The sequence below is a fragment of the Gekko japonicus genome, unplaced genomic scaffold (genome assembly GCF_001447785.1).
Source record: "Gekko japonicus isolate JY-2015 unplaced genomic scaffold, Gekko_japonicus_V1.1 scaffold3644, whole genome shotgun sequence".
Taxonomy (NCBI): domain Eukaryota; kingdom Metazoa; phylum Chordata; class Lepidosauria; order Squamata; family Gekkonidae; genus Gekko; species Gekko japonicus.
In genome coordinates this window covers 34,884-55,441 of record NW_015161519.1, presented here as the reverse complement: position 1 = coordinate 55,441, position 20,558 = coordinate 34,884, and the positions used below count along the sequence as shown (strand labels likewise).

The window sequence follows — 20,558 nt, the reverse complement described above, 5'->3', positions numbered from 1 at the left end:
AGCAGGCAAGATTCAGCAGAGTGCAGTTCAAACTCAGTGTCCCAGAATGCAGCTCAATGGAATGCACTTCAACAGAGCGATGAATAGGAATATTCAGGGAGCGATTCTTGAAAAAGTATATGCGAAATGAATTTCATCTGGGTATCCACAGAATCATGCTCTTTTGAATAGAGCATTGCAGCAGTTTGTGTGAAAAAACGGACCTTTGAAAAGCAGTTCGATCCTAACATACCAACATGTTAGGATGTATGTACATGTATGTATATGTTATCATTGTTTCTGTATGTTATGTGGAAAATGTAATAAAATCCTGCCCTTTGGGGGGCAGTTAAAAAGAAAAGAAAAGAAAAGCAGTTTGATCATTTTTCTACTGTGGTTGGTTTAAAGTGTTCTCCGGTTATATTTAAAGGCATCTTTGTTAGGACTATAACAGTTTACGTGAACATGAATGCATATCGTTGAGCAATGAGAGTATAAAAGATTTATTGTGAAAAATTAATTCAATGAAATATTATAATAATTGTATTAGATATATGAATGATTGCACATAATATATATTTTTATTATTAGACACTGTGGAGTTTTTTGTTTTCCTTTTGGGTCCAGGATAACATCAAGGCTCTTAACAGAGTCAGCAAGGATGCTGAATCCCACTTTGGTGTAGTGGTTGGGAGCGTGGATTCTAATCTGCGAAAACTAGGTTTGATTCCCCACTCCTGCACATGCAGCTGCTGGTGTGACCTTGAGTCAGTTACAAAGTTATTTCAGAGCTGTTCTCTCAAGGGGAGTTCTCGGGAGAGCTCTCTCAGCCCCACCTACCTCACAGGGTATCTGTTGTGGGGAGGGGAAGGGAAAGAAGATTGGAAGCCACTCTGAGACTCCTTCAGGTAGTGAAGGGCGGGGTATAACGCCAATCTCTTCTCTTCTTCAGAAGTGGGGAGCATACTGTCGTTCAAGACTTCTGCCTTCTCAAACAGCATTACGTCTGTCTTTCCAGGATTTACTTTCAATTTATTCACACTATTTAATCCCAGCAGCCAGGAAGAAGTTGAAGAGCTCTACCACATCACTTCCCCCCTGTTCACGCAGCAGCCCCTGTGCCCTAACCTGGAGAGGCCTGACGCCCCTCTGCCCCTTCCCCTCTGCTATTGCCCAATACTTCCGGCCTGTTATGGAGATTAAGCCCTTATCAGTCACTTTGTCCTGGGCTCCAGTTTACCTTGAGATGGACCCACTAAGACTGATCCCCAGAAATCAGAAGCCAAGCTCATAACATCTGCAACAGACTTTTAAAAGGCAAATACAGGTGTTTTTGTTGCTAGAAGGACCAAACAGGCGTATCTTTAGAAGCTTGATAATGTAACATAGCACAGTGACATTAATCCTGATCTGCAAACTACAAGGACACTCCCTCTGATCCACCGGGGTGATCCTTAGATGTCTCTTCACCAGGGTCAGTGATGTAACTCTGTTATCTTTTGTTTTCTTTCTGCCTTTTTGATATCTTTCCCTCTCCCTTTTCACAGCCAGGTGAATAGGAGTGTCTTTCCAGAGTCAGAGGCAACCCAAGAGGAAGGAGATGGAAGAGAAGGATCCAGAAGGCCCTGGAACTGGCAAGACATCCAGGAAAGGTCCCCATCGTATCCAAGCAGGGAGTGGTGCTGAATTTGGGGAAAGAGCTGTGCCAGAGATCTTGGTTCAGGAGACTGTGACCGCAGATGTACCCAGCCAACTCTTCCGGCAGTTCCGTTACCACGAGGCTGATGGGCCCCGAGAGGTTTGCAGCCAGCTCCATGGACTCTGTAGGCACTGGCTGGAGCCAGAGAGGCGCACCAAGAAGCAGATCCTGGACCTGGTGATCCTGGAGCAGTTCCTGGCCATCCTGCCCCAGGAAGTGCAGTGCTGGGTCAGAGGATGTGGGCCGGAGACCAGTTCTCAGGCAGTGGCCCTGGCCGAAGGGTTCCTCCTGAGTCAGGCTGAGGAGAAGAGGCAGGCACAGCAGGTGAGGGGTTTTCACTCACTCAGTTCAAACAACGACCTTATCCTAAGGCTTCCTGCCAGTCATTTCTCTGCGTGTGTTAACTGCCATCAAATCACTTCCGACTTCTGGAAACCCTATGAATGTCCTCTCATTAACAGCCTTGCTCAGGACTTGCAGACCAAGGGCTATGGCTTCCTTGATTGAGTCAATCCATCGCCAGCAGCTGTGACCGGCATTCTCAGAGGTATAACACAGAAAGATAAGAGTTCTCTCTGTGTTCATGTGAGAAGAAAATGGTAGGCAGGTAATTTATATCTATTCAGGAAGGTGGGCTTATGGCTGAGTCATTATCTTGTAAGAATTTCCCAGGCTGTGACATGCTAATAGAGGAGCTTTCCTGAGGAGGTTCTTTTGCATATGGATTGGCTGTTGAAATTCTAATCTTATCTGTAGTGCTAAAGCATTTTGTGTTTTTCAAGACTGGAAACCATGCCCTATTCATTTTTAAACTCTCTTCTTTCCTGTTGAAATTGTGTTTATGTTTATGAATTTCAGTGGCTTCCCCGTGTAATCTAACATGGTAATTGTATGTGTCAGCCAGCATTTCAGTGTCTTGGAATAAGATACTGTGCTACGTTGTGTGGTCCCGATGTAGCATCCAGACAGGAATAAAAGAACATGAAAAACACTGCACACTGGGCCAACCTGAAAAATCAGCAGTGGTTGAACATAGCCTAACTCAAACAGGACACAGTATCCTATTCCAACACAATTTCAACAGGAAAGAAGAGAGTTTAAAAATGAATAGGAGATGGTTTCCAGTCCTGAAAAACACAAAATGCTTTAGCACTACAGAGAAGATTAGAATTTCTTTTTTTTAATATTCTTTTTATTAGTTTTCAAACATAACATGTATATATCTTACAAATATAGACTGAATGCAACAAGTAACCACTGAGAACAAGAATGCATATGATATGACTTTACAAGATAACAACAACGACGATAAGATAAAAAGCAGATATAATGCAGAAGGTCAATTGAACTCAATAACAGAGTAACATTTTACTTGGCTTGTGAGTACGGAAGGAAATGTGTAATGAGGGTGCACTAAGTATGGTGCTGGAGAAGACTCTTGAGAGTCCCTTGGATTGCAAGAAGATCAAATCAGTCAATCCTAAAAGAAATCAACCCTGACTGTTCCCTGTAAGACCAGATAATGAACCTGAAGCTCAAATACTTTGGCCACCAAATGAGAAGGGAGCACTCACTGGAGAAGACCCTGATGCTGGGAAAGATTGAAGGTCAAAGAAGATGGGGACAGCAAAGGATGAGATGGTTAGACAGTGTCATAGATTCAACGAACATGAAATTGAGCCAACTTCAGAGGACGGCGGAAGACAAGAGGGCCTGGCGTGATCTTGTCCATGGGGTCGCGAAGAGTCGGACCCGACTGTGCGACTGAACAACAACAACAACAAAGTATAAGTGTACTCAAAAACTGCATATATATCACTGACCAAGTAAAGATTAGAATTTCAACAGCCAATCCATATGCAAAAGAACCTCCTCAGGAAAGCTCCTCTATTAGCATGTCACTGCCTGGGGAACTCCTACAAGATAATGACTCAGCCGTACCCCACCTTCCTGAGTAGATATAATTACCTGCCTACTATTTTCTTCTCACATTGACATGGAGAGAACTCTTATCTTTCTGTGTTATACCTCTGAGGATGCCGGTCACAGCTGCTGGCGAAACGTCAGGTACTACAATGCCAAGACCACAAACATACAGCCCAGAAACTCTTATCTACTGAACTCTTATTTATTTATTTATTTACTTACTTACTTCCAATTTATACCCCGCCTTGCCGGTACAAACTGGCTCAAGGCAGCTTACATAAGTTAAAATACAATAAGATCAATAAATACCATAAAATTCATAATAAAACAATTGCATAAAGTGCTAGTGCAAACAGATGGTGGCGGTTTCCTATACATGATCCAGTAAGAGCAGACCATCTGACGTTATAACAGGGCCGTGGCATGTTCGACATATGATGGTACATTCATCAGTGGTGACTCCTAATCGAAGGCCTGGTGGAAGAGCTCCGTTTCACTGGCCCTGCGGAACTGTAAAAGATCCTGCAGGGCCCTGATGTCCTCCGGGAGCCATGAAAACCTTCGACAACATGTGGCTTTGTTCATTGTCCAACTTTCACAGCTGCACATAGTAATGGTGAATCCTGTGGCATGAATTAACTAGCTTCTGGTCACCAGTGACACATCCTTACACTTAAGAATCTTTTCTAGCTCCTTCATGGCTGCGCTTCCCAGTCTCAGTCTCCTGATTTCTGGTTTATTGTCTCCCTTTTGGTTGATGATGGAGCCAAGAAACAGGAAGTCTTCAACAATTTCAGTTTCTTCATCATCCAACTTAAATTTCTGTTATTCACCACTCATCATTACTGCTGTCTTCCTGATGCTCAGCGGTAATCTTCCTTTAGTACTTTCTTCTTTAGCCTTCATTAGTAATTATTTCAAGACTTCACCACTTTCTGCCAGTAATATGGTGTCATCTAAATATTTCAGTTTGTTAATGTTCTTTCCACCCGTTTTCACTCCACCTTCATCTAAATCTCATCCAGCTCTCCTTATGGCATCTTCTGCATAGAGATTGAAGAGACAGGGAGATAGAATCCATCTTAGTCTGGCTCCCTTGCCCATTGGAAACCATTCAGTTTCTCCCTATTCTATCCAAACAGTGGCCTCTTGCCCGGAGTACAGGTTGCACATCAAAACACTTGGATGTTGTGGCACCCCCATTTCTTTTAAAACCATAGCTTTTCTTGATCCCCACTGTCAAAAGCGCTGTTTCAATCTATGAATCACAAGCTGATATTTTTTCTGAAATTTTCTCCTGTGCTCCATTAACCAACTTAAATTTGCAGTATAATCTGAAGTCCCTCTTCCTTTTCTGAATCCACCTGGAAATCTGGTGTTTCTCTTTCGATATATGATAACAGTCCTTGTTGTAAAATGTTGAGCATCTCTTTACTTGCATGAGGAATTAACGGTATAGTCTGGTAATCGCGACAGTCTTTGACGTCTCTGTTTTTCGGAACTGGAATGTAAAGTTAGTGTCTTCCAGTCTGTGGGCCGTTGTTTTGTTTTCCATCTTTGTTAGCATATTCTTGTTAAGATTTTGATGGACTCCTTTTCTGTGGCATGGAATAACTCTACTGATATCCCAGGTCCTCCTCGTGATTTGTTTCTCCCAATTGCTCTCAGTGCAGTTTTCCTTTCTAAAACTCTTCCTCCTTCTTCAAAAGATCCTTCTTGAAAGGAATCTGTCCTCCTTTCATCTCTTTTAAAAATAATTCTTCAGTGTATTGTTCCCACATTTTGTTCAATACTTCTACCTCTAGATCATTCACTAGGCTGGGAAGAAAACCCAACCCTGGTTCACGCCCCTGTGGTTAAAGCCGCTCTGGTGGTGGAGTCAGGGATGAGGAGTCTGGGAGTGGGTCAGGATCCATCTCTTCAGCCTGTTCTGTTCCTTCTCTTACCCCTCTCCCTTGCGGCTGTTTCAGATGTGGGGAGGATCCGTGAAGGCAGAAGCAACGTTCTCTGCGGCAGAAGGAGCTCCATCAGAGGAAGGTCAGAGGGCGCAGGCCCAGGAGCATGTCCAAGATGCCCTGTCAAGTGGTAAGGGAGCCTCCTGCCCTGATGGGACCGGGGCACGTAGTGAAGCTGTTGGGCAGAAGGTTCAGGACAGGAGAAAGGGGAAGTACGTCTGCAGACTACGTAGAATGGAGTTCTGGGAAATGGTGCCCTAGGATGTTGTGATGGCCACTCCACTCTAAGGAGAAGTATTACCAATTCATGGAGAGCAATTCCATTCCTTTTTACATTCACTGAACTGTGCAAATCTCACTATGCATTAGAAAGACTCAAGGTGGCTCAAAAAAGAAAAGGAAGACAAATCTGGGTGTACCTATTACTCATGGTGAATACATGGAACCTCCACGTTCTCCTGACCTGGATGGGCCAGATTAGCCCACCGTCATCAGAAGCTAAGAATGGTCAGCCCTGGTTAGTTTTTGGACTGGGAGACTACCAAAAAAATTCAGGGTTGCTGTGCAGAGGCAGGCAATGGCATACCACCTCTGAATGTCTCTTGCCTTGAATATCTGGAGTCACCATAAGTCAGCTGTGATTTGACAGCACTTTATACAAACACAAACACACCATGTTCTTGGGCAGCATATATCAGGAAACCTGCCAGGGGCCAGAGTCTTTGCCTTTCTGCTGCAGTACTGTCCTCAGGAGCCTGTTCAGGGTCCTCAGGAGCCTGTTCAGGGGCATCAGCAAAGGCAGGCATGACACCAGCAGGGGCAGGCATGACACTGAGGTTGAGAGCAGAGCACGGGGAGGACATGGTGCCATTTTCATGTCTTGTCCAGCCAGATACCTGCATGTGAAATCAGAGCATCAACTGATGCACTAAAATCACATGGGTTTAGGGCTGGATGTGATGGCAACATATCATACCACGTGATTTCCAGTCGCCTCTTTTTCTCCTTCCCTTCCGGACTCCAGGATGGGTAAGAAGGCCCAGCAGGTGGGAGAAGATCATGCCTGGGCTTTTGGTCTGATCCAGCAGGGACGCTGCAACCGTTAGAGCTCCAGGGCACATTCCAAGTTTCACAGGAGTCTGAAATGTGTCGGCAGCATTTATAACCTCCTGAGGTTCGTGGGAATGGGGATGCATAAGCAGGATTCAGACAAAATATGAATTTGAGGCTAAAATTCCCCCTTCCAATTTTGTCTCCCTTGCAGGCAGTGAAGAGATGGAAGTGGAAACAGCCCCTCGACCTCTGGTCCAGGTAGGGGGGGGGATGAACAGGGTATAGTCAGGGCCCTCACTCCTTTCTCAGGGACAGTTTCGCTCCTGCTTTCTGAGGCTCTGAACGGCTTTTACAAATACAGGGTTGCCACTTTCTGGAACGTCAGGGAAATGGAAATTAGTCAGGGAAAATTAGGGAAATTGTGATTAAAATATATTCAAGCAGTGGATTTTTGACCTGCTGCTGCAGGAGCTTGATGTGTTCTTGTGGCCACTGGAATAGAAAAGTAGCAGACTACAAGTAAAGCTTAATGATGCCCTTTCCCAGCCGCACCCTTTTCTCCGCTCCACCTCCAGCAACCAGCCTAATGGGTTTGTTGAGCTCTGTCCCTGCACAATTTCCAAGGTCTGCCTGTAGCGTTTGCAAAGCAAGGCTAGTTTAAACGTTTAGCAATATATAAACTTTAAACATCTAACTGTTTTCATCCCTACCTGCTAGTACTGCATTTAACTGACATATAAAGATAAGCATGTTTTTTTTAGTTTTTTTAATTAACATTTTTTGAAAAATTACAACAAAAACCAGTTCCCACTGCATTAACATATAACAAAGACATGTAACCAAGCTATAGTTCTAAAACACAGATGTAATATACAGAACTAGAAATGTGCAAATTTTAAATACAACTTGTTAGAGGGTTTGTTTGCTATCGTATCAAGGTAGGTCAAAACGGGAAACCAAGTTTCTGCTAATTTCGAAGAATATGTTGAAGATTCCATAGCTTTGATGTTATCTGAAATTTTGGCCATCATAAAAAAATCCCAAAGTTTGTTTGTCCATTGTGAAATTGAGGGTATCTTTCAATTTCCAACTGGAAGCTAAAATTAGTTTAGCTGCTACCAGAAGAATAGCAATAAGATCACGTGACAATTTAGGAATGCTATCATCATGCCAATAATTCAACAAGATAGTTTCAGGTAAAAGAGGTACATCATATGTAGTAATAAGTTTAATTTGGTACAATATTTTAATCCAAAAATCTTGTATGAGTGGACAAGTCCACCAAACATGAATATATGTGCCCTTCTGGGAGCATTGTTTCCAACAGAACGGTGGAATAGACGGGTTTGCATGATTCAATTTAACTGGAGTAACGTACCATCTTGTTAATAATTTAAAAGATAATTGTTTAATGTTTATAATATTTGTAGAATAAATGTTTGAGGTCCAAATGTCTAACCATTGTGTATCAGTTAGCTGTAGGTTACAATCAATGTTCCCTCTAAGCTGTGGAGTCTTGTGAGCAAAAATTCTACTTTGTGAGCCACTGGCATTAAAGTTGTGAGCATGTGATTTGGCTGCTGCATAAATTAGTCTGCTCGGGAGCCATCCTTCCTGAGCAAAGACAAAAATGTGTGAGCTGGAGGCTAAAAAACTGTGAGCTGGCTCACACTAACTCAGCTTAGAGGGAACACTGGTTACAATCATTTTGCCATGCCTTTTGGTATGCTAAAATTTGGGGTTTGGAAAGAGTGTGTAAAATGGAATAAATTTTAGATAAAAGTCCTTTGTAGCTATGGAAGGAGTCTTTAATTACCAATTCAAATTTGGTTAAAGGAGTGTTAAGATTTTTTCTTATTAAATCACTGTTAATCAAATGTTGTAGTTGTAGATATTGATAAATTGGTAATGTATGCGATATATTGTTTTCTAGCTTATCCTTACTGAGGAGTTTACCTTGTTTTAAAACATCTATAAGTCTGAACAAATTGTTATGACGCCATATAATAAAATCATTCCTCTTACAGCCTGGTAAGAACCAGTGTTATCCCAAAAATGGAGATAAGCATGTTTTTGGGTCATGCTTGTTTATGGAATGGATGTTTTGTCTCCTGCGAAACCCAGCACAGAGCTGCAAATGAGTTTTGCTACTGTTGGATTTCACAGACAACGAGCACTTTCTACTCTGCACCACGCAAAGTAAATTTTGCAAATGTGATTGCTTGTTCCTGCTGGAGTTTACAGAGAGTACCAGCTCTCTCACCCTCTTTCCTGAGTTCTCCCATGCATAAAAGTTGCAAATGAGGGTTGTCTGCTTGTCTAGATTGCAGAAACTCCACCTACTTTCTTGCTGCATATCTGCTCATTACTCTTTCTAGAACCAGAAAGTGAAAGTGAAACTTTCCCAGCTTTGGAAAGTTCCTACTTACCAGAAAACAAATCTGCTTATATCGTGGTGTCTGGCAGGTGATTCTGTGTACTGCTGTATCTGAAACCACATTTTGAAGATGGCTTCTAAGAGGACAGTTTTTAATATGCAGTAGCTGGATTTCAAACTTTGTCCTGACTTCATTCCATGGCTATCACCAGTTGCTGGAAACAAATGCAGAGGTTATTGTAAAGTGTGCTACAAAACCTTTGAACTAAGTAATATGGGAATTAGAGCTGTGGAGTCTCATGCACAAGGACCATTACATCAGAAGAACCTGAAAATTAAATCAAGTCAGCAGTCCATCGCAGTATGTTTAGGTTCAAAGCCAAGTACAAGTTCAGAGATAGTAAAACCAGAGAGGGTGAAGAGACAGCCCCTGCGAAAACTGGAAAACACGATCAGAGTGATGAAAATGGCAAAGAATTACCCACCACACAAACTAGTATAGCTGCCTATGTAATCAAGGACTGTTAGGACAGCAGAGTGCCTGTTGGCTTTACAACTGGTGATGAAGAAGATGCCATTTAACTCTTGTAACAACATCAGTGAGTTATTCAAGCGAATGTTCTCGGATAGCCAGATAGCTCATCTTGGAAAAACAAAAGCAATGTATGTTGTTGCTTTTGGCTTGGCACCATATTTCTCTGATCTTTTACTGAAACAGCTGAAGCAATGCAAAAGGGACAGATGGATTTAGTGGTTCGTTTTTGGGATGATTACTGTCATAAAGTTTCCGCACGGTATCTAACCAGTGTTTTTCTTCAAACTGGTACTGCTGAAGACCTTCTTCAGATGTTTCAAGAAGGCATGTCTTCTTTATCAGTTGCAAAATTATTACAAGTATCTATGGATGGGCCAAATGTAAATCACCTTTTTCTGAGAAAAATAAAAGAAGAAATTAAAACCGACCTTGACTGTAAAGAAGAAGGAAAAGAATTGATTGACTTTGGAACTTGTAGCCTTCATGTTGTACATGGGTCTTTTAAAACAGGATTGCAAGTAGTGAAATGGGACCTGAATTCAGTCTTGTGCAACATGTATTATCTGATCAAAGTTTCTCCAGCTAGGAGGGCATCATACACTGCTATGACTGGAAGCACACTATTTTCCCTGAAGTTTTGCTCCACTAGGTGGTTGGAGAATGTTAAGTGCCTTGGCAGAGCTATGACTGTTTTTGACAACATCAAGAAGTATGTGGAAAAAGCAAAATTCCCCCACAGTAAACCTGCAATTTGTATAAAAGCTGCAATGCGAGATCCACTCATGAAGTGCAAAATGGCTTTCATGAAAATGATTGCTGGTGATTGTGAGCCATTTCTAATTAGGTTTCAAAACCAAAAACCATTGGCACCTTTTTTGTATGGAGAACTTTGTAAGCTAATCAAGAAGCTAATGAGTCATTGCATAAAATCGGAAACGCTGCAAAACGTGTCTTCTGGTTCCCAGTTGTTAACAATTGACATGAAATTGTCTGAGAACTTGCTTGACAGAAGCAAGGTTGACATTGGCTTTGCAGCAAAGAAGCTGTTGAAACAAACTAATCTGAGTGAACGTCAAGTGGCCGAGTTTTGCCTATGGTGTTGAAACATGGTGGTAGCTCTTGTTGAAAAGTTGATTGAGAAAATCCTTTGAAGTTCAAGATGGTGCGTGTCCTATCAGCATTAGATCCTACTATCATTTTATACAACCCAAATCTTGGAATCACTAGAATAGGGGCTGTTCTTGAAGCTCTACATGCAGCAAATCAGATCAATGACACAGTAGTGGAAAAAGCAAAGCAACAATACACTACTTTAACCACAACTGCCCACAATGAATTCAAGGCTCAATTTCAAGCATATGTTGCAAAACAAAATGATGAAGTTGGACTGGATAGGTTTTACAGTGTTATTTTGATGTCCAACAAAAGTTTCTCAGACCTGTGGACTGTTGTCAAAATGTGCCTTAACCCTCATGGTAATGCTTCTGTTGAAAGTGGATTTTCGGTTAATAAGTCAATGTTAATTCAGAACCTCCATGAAGAAACTGTTGTCTGTCAACGTCAGGTTTACAATGCCGTCTTGAACTGTGGAGGACTTGAATCTGTTGTAATTGATAGGAATCTGTTGCAGTCAGTCAGACATGCTCATGCACACTACACAGAGCACTTGGAGGCTAAACACCATAAGCAACAATAAGAAACTCAGAAGAAAGAAGAAACTTGAGGGACAAATTAAACATCTTGAAAATGCTAAAAAAAGACTGAAATGCTAAAAAAAAGACTGAGAGAAACCAAGAAGAGGAAGAGGAAACGAGAAACTAAAAGAATTACAAAATAAAAAGAGAAAACTGTAGAAATGATAGTTTTATATCTTAAATCTTCATTCTTTAAAAACAGATTACTTCTATTCTAATTTTTAACTTGATTATTACTGCAATTTCAAAACTATAGGTTTCGTAATGTGGCTTCAGAGAAACCATTTTAGATAGAACATTTATATAATTTTTAATGTACCTTTAAAACAGTAACTAAAATGTTATGTCATTTGTTAGCATTCAGAGTTTACATGAATTGAAGTTTGTATCTTGGTGTAATTTTTGGCGCAATTGCAAAACAAATGTTGCTGCAGTGAATGTTGAAAGAAGCTGATATTAAATCTCTTACTTTGACAAATATTTTTGCAGTTGAGACTTGTGTAGTTGTAGAGTACGATGTTTCATTAGGCCCTCCATTAATGCAACACGACCTATTCATTTTTTTTTTAAAGTTTTTATTAATTTTACAAATTATAACGTTTTTTGGGTTTTTTTTGTTTTTTGACCTATTCATTTTTTAACTTGTGGTTATATTTGAATGGTGGTCAGGGAAATTGACAAATGTTGGTCAGGGAAATGAAAAATAAAATTTTAGTGGCAACCCTGACATTCCAAGCTCTACATCCCGCACCCGCACAAAATACCCCCATCGAGACTGTAGTCTCTGTCTGGCATGATCTCTGATGAGGGAATCTGCTTTTTCTTTCAGTCTCCATTTTCCTTTGAGGACGTGGTCATGTATTTCACTGTGGCGGAGTGGGCCCTGCTGGATCTGAGCCAAAAAGCTCTCTACAGGGAAGTCATGCAGGAGATCTATGGGAGCATGGCTTTTCTGGGTAAGAATCTTTCATAGGTGCCAAAGGTAGGAATTGCTGCCACTGGGATGATACAGGAATCAAAATATTGAACAGCAATATATGAAAGAATTGGAGTGTGGCTGGAAGTTCAGGTGCAGATCAGACCTCCTTGTGTGACTTCTAACAGGATCTCTCTCTCTCTCTCTCTCTCTCTCTCCCTCTCTCTCTTTTCCAGCAGGGGATAATCAGAGGAATGAGGAGGATGAGGAACTGCATCATCTGTCGTCAGATGAAGTCATGAATGAAGATGTGAGAAGAAACGTTAGAATTCAATGCAGACATAAGAGTCAAAAAGTCAGCTGCAGGGTGAAGAAGAGGGATAGCTCAATTCCTTGCCAAGGGGAGGATTTCCAAGGAGTAGCTCTCATAATGGAGAAAACACACAGGTGCTTGGAGTGTGGAATGAACTTCTCCAGCCAAACCCAGTATAATGTACATTTTGGAATGCACAGTGGAAAAAAGACCCATCAGTGCCTGAAGTGTGGGCCGACCATGATTCGCAGAACAGAGTTCCTTAGACATTTAAGAAAACATACAGGAGAGAAACCTTATAGCTGCTCTGACTGTGGCAGGAGCTTCTCAAAGAAATCAGACCTTCTTCAACACCAAAGAATTCATGCAGGAAAGAAGCTCTCTATCTGTTCAGAAAGTGGAATGATGTTCTTGGATGGAAGAAAGGGTAATATACATTATTCAAAGCACAGTATAATAAAGGAATGTAAATGTATTCGGTGTGGAAAGAACTTCAGATACAGATCACAGCTTTTTGTGCACCAAAGGTACCACTCAGGGGAGAAAGCTTTTGAATGCTCAGAGTGTGGAAAGAAATTCAGTCATACTTTCCTTCTTAAACAGCATCAAAAAACCCACACAGCAGGGAAGCCTCTGGAATACTCAGAGTGTGGGAAGAGATTCCGTGACAGTAGCACTCTTCAACAGCCTCAAGGAACCCACACAGGGGAGAAGCCTTTTGAATGCTTACAGTGTGGGAAGAGATTCAGTCACAGTAGCATTCTTCAAATTCATCTAAGAACCCACACAGGGGAGAAGCCTTTTGAATGCTTACAGTGTGGGAAGAGATTCAGTCACAGTAGCATTCTTCAAATTCATCTAAGAACCCACACAGGGGAGAAGCCTTTTGAATGCTTACAGTGTGGGAAGAGATTCAGTCACAGTAGCATTCTTCAAATTCATCTAAGAACCCACACAGGGGAGAAGCCTTTTGAATGCTTACAGTGTGGGAAGAGATTCAGTCACAGTAGCATTCTTCAAATTCATCTAAGAACCCACACAGGGGAGAAGCCTTTTGAATGCTTACAGTGTGGGAAGAGATTCAGCAACAGTAGCAGCCTTCAAACTCATCAAAGAACCCACACAGGGGAGAAGCCTTTTGAATGCTTAGAGTGTGGAAAGAAATTCAGTCACAATAGCACTCTTCAATATCATCTAAGAACCCACACAGGGGAGAAGCCTTTTGAGTGCTCAGTGTGTGGGAAGAGATTCATTCAGACTAGCACTCTTCAAGAACATCTCAGAAACCACACAGGGGAAAAGCCTTTTGAGTGCTCCGAGTGTGGGAAGAGATTCAGCAACAGTGGCCATCTTCAAAGTCATCTAAGAACCCACACAGGGGAGAAGCCTTTTGAATGCTCAGAGTGTGGGAAGAGATTCATTTGGAGTAGCACTCTTCTAAAACATCAAAGAACCCACACAGGGGAGAAGCCTTTTGAGTGCTCAAACTGTGGGAAGAGATTCAGTCAGAATAGCAATCTTCAAAAACATTTGAGAACCCACACAGGGGAGAAGCCATTTGAGTGCTCAGAGTGTGGGAAGAGATTCAGTCACAGTAGCACTCTTCAACAGCATCTAAAAACTCACACAGGAGAGAAGCCTTTTGAGTGCTCAGAGTGTGGGAAGAGATTCAGGCAGAATAGCAATCTTCAGCAGCATCTAACAACCCACCCGGAGAAGAAAACTTTTGAATGCTCTGATTGTGGGAAGAGATTCATTTGGATTAGCACTCTTCAAAAACATCTAAGAACCCACACAGGGGAGAAGCCTTTTGAGTGCTCAGAGTGTGGGAAGAGATTCAGTCAGAATAGCCATCTTCAAGAACATCTGAGAACCCACACAGGGGAGAAGCCTTTTGAATGCTCTGAGTGTGGTAAGAGATTCATTTGGAGTAGCACTCTTCAAAAACATCTAAGAACCCACACAGGGGAGAAGCCTTTTGAGTGCTCACAGTGTGGAAAGAGATTCAGTCAGAGTAGCAGTCTTCAAGAACATCTGAGAACTCACACAGGGGAGAAGCCTTTTGAATGCTCAGAGTGTAGGAAGAGATTCAGTCACAGTGGCAATCTTGAAACTCATCTAAGAACCCACACAGGGGAGAAGCCTTTTGAGTGTTCAGAGTGTGGGAAGAAATTCAGTCAGAATAGTGGTCTTCATAGACATCTGAGAATCCACAAAGGAGAGAAGCCTTCTGAATACTCTTGAGTGTGGGTAGAGAGTCAGTCACAATAGCAGTCTTCATAAACCTCTGAGAAGCCACACAGGGGAGAAGCATTTTGAGTGCTCAGAGAGTGGGAAGAGATTCATTCCGAGTAGCACTCTACAAGAATATCTGAAGAACCACACAGGAGTTAGTGCTCAGAAGTGTGGGAAGAGATTCGGGCACAATGGCAATCTTCATAAACGTTTGAGAACCCACACAAAGGACAAGCCTTTTGAATGCTCTGAGTGTGGGAAGAGATTCAGCCAGAATCGACATCTTCAAAAACATGTCAGAACCCACACAGGACAGAAGCCTTCTGAATACTCTTGAGTGTTGGTAGAGATTCAGTCAGAATAGCCATCTTCAAGAACATCTGTGAACCCACACAGGGTATAAGCCTTTTGAATGCTCAGAGTATGGGAAGAGATTCATTTGCAGTAGCGCACTCAACAGCATCTAAGAACCGACCTAGGGGAAAAACCTTTTGAATGCTCAGAGCGTGGAAACTTATTCAGTCACGGTAGCTCTCTTCAACAACATCAAAGAATTCACACAGGGGGAAGCCTTTTGAATGCTCAGTGTGTAGAAAGAGATTCAGTTTGAATGGGACTCTTCAAAAGTGTCTTAAGAACCCACACAGGTGAGTAGCCTTTTGAATGATCCAAATGTGGAAGAGATTCAGGCCATCTTCAACAGCACCAAAGAACTCACAAAAGGAAAAGCCATGTAACTTCTTAGCCCAGGGAGGGATGTCAAACTCAATTGTTACAGGGATATGACATAAATTTCACTTTGTCTGGCTCTGCCATATGTATTGCCAGGTACTAGAGATATAAACTTTAGAAAGGACAAGGAATCCCAGAGAAATTAAACTTAAAATGACAAACGAAATGACTGAGTTTGACAGAAACCGAATTAACGATATTATTTCTTAGTGTACAAACATGCTTAATAAGTAATAGCCTTGTACTGTTTGTTTTAAAGTGTTTGATAACTGACCTCTCTTTCTCTGAACTATTGCATCAAAATCTGGGGTCCATATCTGTGTTGTACCAATCTTGAGTGTGCTGTTTAGGTGTGTATCTGTAAACTGAGAATGTACTTTTGATATATGAAGAATTATTCCAGAATAATTCTATTCCAACATACATTGTCACAAACATAGGATTTTAGAAGCAAAAGCCTTAAGTTGGGGGTAATTTGGACCCCAAAACTGGTAAAATTTGCTAATGTCAATTTCAGGAAGTTTATCCTTCCCTACAACATCACACTGGTCCCTCAGGTACCTGTGATTTCTGGCATCTTTTCATTGGTAGGTGGGGAGCAGTGTGAATGTCCCATTTTGTCGACTGTACCGACTCACTATGTGTAATCCACCTTCAGTCTGCCTCCCATCGTAGAGAACCCTTTCCCGTCCATCTCCCCCACCACCACCACTCCTCAGCAGAGGTAGTAGTTTTCCCTCTCTGAAAATACACTTTGTCACTATACGCAATCAGCAACTTTTTTGTCTACAAACATGGAAGATTTTTGTACGCGAAGCAGGCTTTGTTCCCCATTTAGAGACGTTCCCCTTAAACGTACACGTAAATTATGAACTATCCAAGGAACTGGAGCCGCTGCCCTCAACATTAGCTCAATCCACCACAAAAATTGTGAATCCTCCACAGATTCATCAGCCCCCTTTTCATGACCTCCTAAATCAGCCCTTTTCTCCCACCATGAGAACACCAAGCCACTTGTCAAGAAATTGGAGGGAATGCTGCTGATGTTGTTTACCTGTATTTCAGTAAAGCTTTTGACAGGGTTCCCCATGATGTTCTGGTGGGTAAACCAGAGGTTCATGGATTGGACTCTAGGATAGTTAGGTGGATAGGGAACTGTTTGGAGAAGAGTAGTTGTCAGTGGCATTTCAGCTGAATGGAGGGAGGTGTCCAGTGGGGTGCCACAGGGCTCGGTTCTGGGCCCAGTACTTTTCAGTATTTTTATAAATGATCTGGATCAGGGCGTGAAGGGGCTACTCATAAAATTTTCAGATGACACCAAATTGGGAGAAGCAGCTAACACACCAGAACATAGAGATAGAATTCAGCAATATCTGAACACACTGGAAAAGTGTGCGTGTGTGAATAAGATGCAGTTTAACAAGGTTAAGTGCCGAGTTGTACATCTGGGTAACATAAATGAGGAACGTGAATATGGGAGGGTAGGTACACTTCTGGGTAGCAGTGTATGTGTGAACAAGATCTTGGGGTGTGGGTGGACCATAGCCAGTGTGATGCAGCAACAAAAAAGTCTAATGCAATCTTGGGGTGTATCAGCAGAGGGATAACATATAAATCATTGTTAGAGAGATGGATTGCTGCCTGCCTTCAACCCAGAAGGGAAACATCTCGTTACTATGAATTATTGACCAAATATGTAGCTAGTCACGTTAACTGTATTTCTTTTGCGTTTTAGTTCTCACTGATGTGTTCTTTTGAAATATTCTTGCACACTCTAATAAATATCCTTTGATTATATTTGGGTGTTCTGTGTTTCAAGTGCTTCAATCCTATTCCAGTATCTTAGACCTTAAGTGACCAGGTTCCTGGTTAATTCTTCGTGGAAACTTATTATGCAAGTGGCCTACCTTGCAGGATTGACTTCCTTGATTAACCCCAGTAATGCTAGAAGCTTGCCCCTTAGCTTTTGACAGTTTGGATAGCCCAAGGGGCTGGTGGCAGATACCAAACTGGTGTGTGGACTCACACCCCAGGGTTTGGTTTTTTTTAATTTGTGCTCTGCCAGGCCCTACCAAGAATTCCCTTGGATTAGTGATTAGTGAAGGAGAGAATAACACAGGGAAAGGGGAGAGGATAGGGGGGTTGCCAAGAGGAGGGAAAGTGTGGGGGCACAGGGGAATGTGAGGTGTGCCCCCCCCCAGTCTTTGAGGGTTCCCTACCATGCAGGTTGGCCTAACCCAGGGGCCGGCATCAAACTGGGCCATACCTTTCCTAGAAGAAGAGTTGGATTTATACCCCACCCTTCATTTGGTGTCTCACAGCAGTTTACAGCCTCCTTCCTCTCCCCACAACAGACACCCTGGGAGGTAGGTGGGGCTGAGAAAGCTCTGAGAGAACTGCCCTTGAGACAACTGTCACTGGCCCAAGGAAACCCAGATGGTTGCATTTTGAGGAGTGGGAAATCAGACCTGGTTCTCCTGATTAGAGTCTGCCACTCTTAACCACTACACCAAACTTGCTCTCCAGTAGAGGATAGGTAGAAGATGTTCAGGGGAGGGAGTGGGAAAGCTGAAGACAAAGGGGCAGATAAATGTAGGTTGGCTGTTCGGTGGGGAGGAGAGACGGAAGCTGGAAAAGAGGAGGGGCTAAGGGGTCGCTCAGGAAAGGGAAATATGAAATAGTGGGGGGGGGGATGAGATGCATGCCACAAATTCTTGCTGGTTCCCACTTGGAAATAAATAAATACGGAAGTCTTGAGATTTCCACACCTATCAAACATACATTTGAAGAAGCCCCTCCCCCCACAAAAATATTTAATCCTTAAACCTATCTTGCAAGATTTGTTAGCCTGAAAATGTGACAGGCAAAAGGGCATCGAAAGACCTTCCAGATCTTCAGTGCATCTGAACCCAGATCCAGTTTTTTGCTTTGGGCTACAAGTCAGAAATCATGTCTGTAACTACCGATTCTGCCGCAAAAAGCACAGAGCCACAATTTTGTGGCACTACGACATCACAAAAACATAATTCTGAAGTTTGGATTTTCATGGATCCGCAGGATGTTTGCATTACGTCACCCCCAACTCACCATCAAATGACATATCATCTCAATAGCCACAGAAAGCCACAGGTCAGCTGGTTCATGGTGCTGCCACAGCACCAAAATGATGTTCTAAAGCACAGATCACCACGGGTACTGTGGATTTTTACTTCTAGTCATCCCCAAATCATCCAATCACATATCATGGCCATGGCCACATTCTGCACCACAGAAATCTGCAAAGCCACATGGCGCAAAAATGTGGTAAAAAACAACCAATATTTCAACACAACCTTAATGCTTAAAATAGTGGACTTGTGTGAAACTCAAAATGTTCTGGACTAGCTACCAAGGTCTCCCATGGAACGAATGATAGCCAGCCCCCACCATTAGTAAACCAGAGGTAGGTATCTTTCTTGGACCTAGAGCTACTAAATACCGATTGACGCATAGCTGCTGTAAATGTGACGCAGGACAAACTGGAACTGAGTAGAACTGACCCAATGTCCTGACCCAAATCTATCACCTACTTTCTATCTCTCGGGTCAGGAAGCTCCCAGAAAGTCAAGGAGTCAAAGAAGCTAGATTCAAATACCATATCTATCTAGGTTCTGATAGTGACACCACTAACTTCTGGAAAATATAAACATCCTCTAAGGCAGAGGTGTCGAACTCATTTGTTAGTAGGGCCAGATCTGACATAAATATCACTTTCTCGGGCTAGGCCATCTGTGCCATAAAATGTAACACAAGGTACCTGAGATATAAACTTTATAAAGATGATTTCAGATGCCAGTTGGAAATAGCAGGCATGATTGGATTAGGTGTGATATGCAGAGGGGTAGAGATACCAGCACTGTCGTGATATACAGAGGTGGAGATATCAGCATTGGTAATAAGACAGGAAACCTCGGTCTCCATTTGGTACAGGAGGATTCAGTCCAGGACGATGCAAAGAATAAATGGAAAGAAGTCTGAAGAAGCAAGCAGTGACTCACAAAAGCACATACCCTACCACAATTTTGTTAGTCTTTAAAGGTGCTCTTACTCTTTCTACCACCATTAGAAACCACAACTTTCAAAAACCAGTGGGGGGACATTTTAACATTCCAGAGCATTCAGTTGCTGACCTAAGAGTAGCAGTTCTCTGACAAACAAATGTCAAAGGCAGCTTAGAGAGACTGCTGAATTGCAACTGATCATGAAGCCCAAGACGATGCAAACTCCTGGACTGAATTGAGACCTAGGTTTCTTTTCTCATTACGAATGCCTGCTCTTGTCTTTTGGCACCTGAACTCACTTCAGTCTCAAGATATAACGACAGATGGACTCACATTCCAGCGAGCAGTGATACATGAAAGCTCATGCCCTGCCACAAACTTTGTTAGTCATTAAGGTGCTGCTGTACTCTTCCTCCCTTTCACTAATGTACTACGGATTTGGGTGACCTTGGTTGGTATCTGAGGGGACCAATCCATTCATTTGGTTTCTCCCTGTTAACCCATCTCTCCCTTATTATAAAAGAGTTTTGGGTGCCAGAATTCTAAAATTGGCCCCTTTAGTGTTAGGCCGAAAAAACTGCCACTCGGAAGATACTGGCTGGGTTCATTGGCTGCTTTGTGCAGTCCCGGCCAGCGTTCCAAGGTCATTTACATATGGAAGCTGATTGGACTACACTCCATTCCACACCTCAAACTCACCCCCCCCCGGCAGTTGGAATTTTCAGTTGGGAGAGGAGAATGATGTCAGCTGCTCCCTAGGCAGAGGCTGTGTGTGTGTGTGTGGGGGGGGTTGTAAAGACAGACAGGCAGATAAACGTTGGCTGATGGTTGCCAACTCCAGGTTCGAACTCCAGGACATAGGGTTGCCAACTGCAGGTTGGAAACTTCCAGGATATTTTAGGGATGAAGCGTGCTGAGGGTGGGATCTGAGGAGGAGGAGGAAGAGGGGGACCTCAGACAGATACAATGCCATGCTGCCCACACTCCAGACAAGCTGTTGCCAGTCTCCAGGTGACAGCTGGAGAGATCTTAAAGCTTTGGTGCTACTTCAAAGTTCCCCAGAAGCCCAAAACAGAGTAGTGTTTTGGAAAATCTTGAGGAATT

General features: G+C 42.6%; 1 protein-coding gene across 1 annotated transcript; it reads left to right on the top strand.

Moving 5' to 3' along the window:
- Positions 1-126: 126 nt before the first annotated feature.
- LOC107125790 (zinc finger protein 431-like) lies at positions 127-15,488 on the top strand. The gene is made up of 8 exons (XM_015429252.1): positions 127-141; positions 5,575-5,689; positions 6,824-6,870; positions 12,048-12,174; positions 12,371-12,824; positions 12,900-14,663; positions 14,737-14,836; positions 14,912-15,488. Exons 1-8 carry the CDS (start codon positions 127-129, stop codon positions 15,017-15,019), a joined length of 2,730 nt encoding a protein of 909 aa, XP_015284738.1. The 3' UTR covers positions 15,020-15,488.
- Positions 15,489-20,558: the final 5,070 nt, after the last annotated feature.